This window comes from Haliotis rufescens, unplaced genomic scaffold (assembly GCF_023055435.1).
Source record: "Haliotis rufescens isolate VD_foot unplaced genomic scaffold, xgHalRufe1.0.p SCAF_14, whole genome shotgun sequence".
NCBI lineage: Eukaryota > Metazoa > Mollusca > Gastropoda > Lepetellida > Haliotidae > Haliotis > Haliotis rufescens.
The window spans coordinates 16820797-16824698 of NW_025963824.1; the positions used below are offsets into that span (position 1 = coordinate 16820797).

At 43.7% G+C, this 3902-nt stretch overlaps 1 protein-coding gene across 1 annotated transcript; it reads right to left on the reverse strand.

The window, feature by feature from the left end:
* Window positions 1–370: 370 nt before the first annotated feature.
* Window positions 371–1411, reverse strand: LOC125379207 (fap1 adhesin-like). Its single transcript, XM_048395437.1, has one exon. It carries the CDS (start codon window positions 1409–1411, stop codon window positions 371–373), a length of 1041 nt encoding a protein of 346 aa, XP_048251394.1.
* Between the last annotated feature and the right edge of the window lie 2491 nt (window positions 1412–3902).

Here is a 3902-nt window from a genome sequence, read left to right on the forward strand (position 1 = left end):
ACTGTAGGTCATAGCTACTGTCACCGTCAAACCACAGGAAGGACTGTAGGTCATAGCTACTACCTCTGTTACACCAGGTAGGACTGTAGATCCTGGCTACTGTCTGTAACACCAGGTAGGACTGTAGATCATAGCTACTGTCACCGTCACACCACAGGCAGGATTGTAGGTCATAGCTACTGTCACCGTACCACGACAGACACAACTGTAGGTCAAACATGTAGTTTCTGTCTCCGTCACACCACAGGCATGACTGTAGGTCATAGCTACTGTCACCGTCACACGACAAGCAGGACTGTTGGCCATTATATGTAGCTTCTGTCTCTGTTACACCATAGGGAGGACTGCAGGTCATACATGTAGCTACTGTCTATGTCATACCACAGCCAGGACTGTAGGTCATAGATATTGTCCCCGTCACACCACAGCCAGGACTGTAGGTCCTAGCTACTGTCTCCGTCACACCACAGCCAGGACTGTAGGTCATAGATATTGTCACCGTCACATGATAGGCAGAACTAAAGGTCATAGCTACTGTCTCTGTCACACCACAGGCAGGACTGTAGGTCAAAGATATTGTCACCGTCACACAACAGCCAGGACTGTGGGTCATAGCTACTGTCTCCGTCACACCACATCCAGGACTGTAGGTCCTAGCTACTGTCTCCGTCACACCACAGGCAGAACTGAAGGTCACAGATATTGTCTCCGTCACACCACAGCCAGGACTGTAGGTCCTAGCTACTGTTTCCGTCACACCACAGCCAGGACTGTAGGTCATAGATATTGTCACCGTCACACCACAGCCAGGACTGTAGGTCCTAGCTACTGTTTCCGTCACACCACAGCCAGGACTGTAGGTCATAGATATTGTCACCGTCACACCACAGCCAGGACTGTAGGTCACAGATATTGTCTCCGTCACACCACAGCCAGAACTGAAGGTCACAGATATTGTCTCCGTCACACCACAGCCAGAACTGAAGGTCACAGATATTGTCTCCGTCACACCACAGCCAGGACTGTAGGTCATAGATATTGTCCCCGTCACATGATAGGCAGAACTAAAGGTCATAGCTACTGTCTCTGTCACACCACAGGCAGGACTGTAGGTCATAAATATTGTCTCCGTCACACCACATCCAGGACTGTAGGTCATAGATTTTGTCCCCGTCACATGATAGTTAGAACTAAAGGTCATAGCTACTGTCTCTGTCACATCACAGGCAGGACTGTAGGTCATAGATATTGTCTCCGTCACACCACATCCAGGACTGTAGGTCATAGATATTGTCTCCGTCACACCACAGCCAGGACTGTAGGTCATAGATATTGTCTCCGTCACACCACAGGCAGGACTGTGGGTCCTAGCTACTGTCACCGTGACACCACAGGAAGGACTGTAGGCCATATATGTAGCTTCTGTCTCTGATACATCACAGGGAGGACTGTAGGTCATACATGTAGCTACTGTCTATGTCATACCACAGGCAGGGCTGAAGGTCACAGATATTATCTCCGTCACACCACAGCCAGGACTGTAGGTCACAGATATTGTCTCCGTCACACCACAGCCAGGACTGTGGGTCCTAGCTACTGTCTCCGTCACACCACAGGCAGAACTGAAGGTCACATATATTGTCTCCGTCACACCACAGCCAGGACTGTAGGTCACAGATATTGTCTCTGTCACACCACAGCCAGGACTGTAGGTCATATATATTGTCTCCGTCACACCACAGCCAGAACTGAAGGTCACAGATATTGTCTCTGTCACACCACAGCCAGGACTGTAGGTCATAGATATTGTCCCCGTCACACCACAGGCAGGACTGTGCGTCATAGCTACTGTCACCGTGACACCACAGGCAGGACTCTAGGCCACAACTAGGACACACGTCCCCGCCACATCACAGACAATACTGTGAGCCATGGCTTCTGTTCCGGGAATAACCCAGACTGATCACCATCTTACAAGTATAATCGGTTTAAATCTATTTTATCAAGCCATTAGATTCAGCCCCACATCCATTGCGGTTTCCAAACCGACTGCCATTCCGATTATAATGTGAACCAGCAAATTATTGGATGAACAGCCAAGCACAAAATCAGTTGGTGGTAAATTTGAGCTGACTTCTGTGTATACACGTTCCTGAGACTATATATCAAATAACCGATTGTAATATAGGATACTGTTGCATCCATACATAGAAATGTTGCATATTACTTGTCATTTAGTAATGATGTAAACATTAACAGGTAGGTGATTTACTTGGGGGTGTCAGCTACAACAAAATGTGTATTTGGATTTGTGAGTGGATTTCAAACTAAATTTCGGGACATTAAATACACAAATATGAAAATACAAGATCCTTAATTATCGACATTGTAAAGAACTAAGTACTAAAGTTTTCAGTACAGTGAGCTCTGACAGCTGTGGACAGATATCAATGCAATATCCGTTTGGCCAAGCATAATGCCATGTCTTGACACAAGTGAAATAGAAAAAGAAAATGTTATATTAACACACAGTGAAAAATCCATAATATATCCAGATTTTAGATTTCAGGCTGCGGCACACACTTATTACAAAGTTATGAATGCCATGAAAGTATACATATGAACTTTGCTTACTTTTGCTTCCTATTAGTTCACGCAGCCCGCAGCTTTCGTCGCATTGATGTAATGTGCTTATGCATTTGAGAAATAGTATATCTGAAACCCTAGAGACAATTGTCCACAATGATGCCCTGCTCCTGTAAAAGTTCGATATCCGTGGGAAGATTGGCAACAGGGAAAATAAAGGGTGCTGTATTCGTCTATAAGTACCATGATAGGATGGACAAATTCAGACATATGTTACGTGTTTATTTTTAGGGAATAGTTGATAGACGTTTGTAAGCAGTGACTTCACTTGAAATACAAGACAATGCACCAAAGAAATGACATTATTAAAAATGGTGAAATATCTCGTGTTCTGATATCCCCAGATAATTTATCATCATCAGCCTATTTCTATTTGTACAGCAACACCACATTCCTTTATCAATGCTTTTCACACAGCTCGAAAGAGGATTCCTATGGGGAAATGCTTAGACATCTTGATGAATCCCACAAAACATTATTTGAATGAATATGATTTAATCCCTTAGGCACACACACGTTGAAATTTTTTGTCAAACTAAATATGAAGAAATCGTCTTAATATTCCTTCAAATTAGTCGATGCGATACCAAGGCTTCTTGTCACACTCGATCAATGAGGCAAATGTTCCAGAGCGTCTCTCGGACACTGAAATATGATGACTATATTTTGCCTCATTAGGGAGTGCCGAGCAGTCATCAAGGTTTTTTTTTACTTTGTAAAAGGACTCCCCAAGAAATTCATGAACACTTGTCACAAGTGTATGGGGATAAGTGCCCCAGATATTCCACTGTTGAACGTTGGCAGCTATCTTTAAGGCTGGGCGACCCTCAACTTCCATCAATGAAGATTCAATCAAGGGGATAAAAAAACTTATACTGTCAGACAGACGTATAGCCATTGTTTGACTTTGAGGAAGACACAGGTCTAAGCCATGGATCCACTGAAACTATTATTCATGAACATTTACAGATGATTAAGATGTCTGCTCGTTGAGTGACAAAGTTTCTAAATTCTGATCTTATGGAAGAAAGAACTCACACTGCCATTTAGAGCTAATGAAGGAGGATTTCGTCAATTTCAAAAAGAGATTAGTAACGGGTGAAGAAACATGGGTCTACCACTATGATCAAACTTCTCCGACACAAAAGTTATGGCTACTGTATTCTGGGATGCAAAGGGTGTGATCCTCTCTGATTGCCTTGAAAGTCAAATGACGATTACAGGTGCCTTCTACGTTGTTTGCTGATTTGTCTTAT

Excerpts from the sequence above, each read along its gene's own strand:
- LOC125379207 (XM_048395437.1), bottom strand. The coding sequence starts at position 1,411 with ATGGCCTACAGTCCTTCCTGTGGTGTCACGGTGACAGTAGCTAGGACC.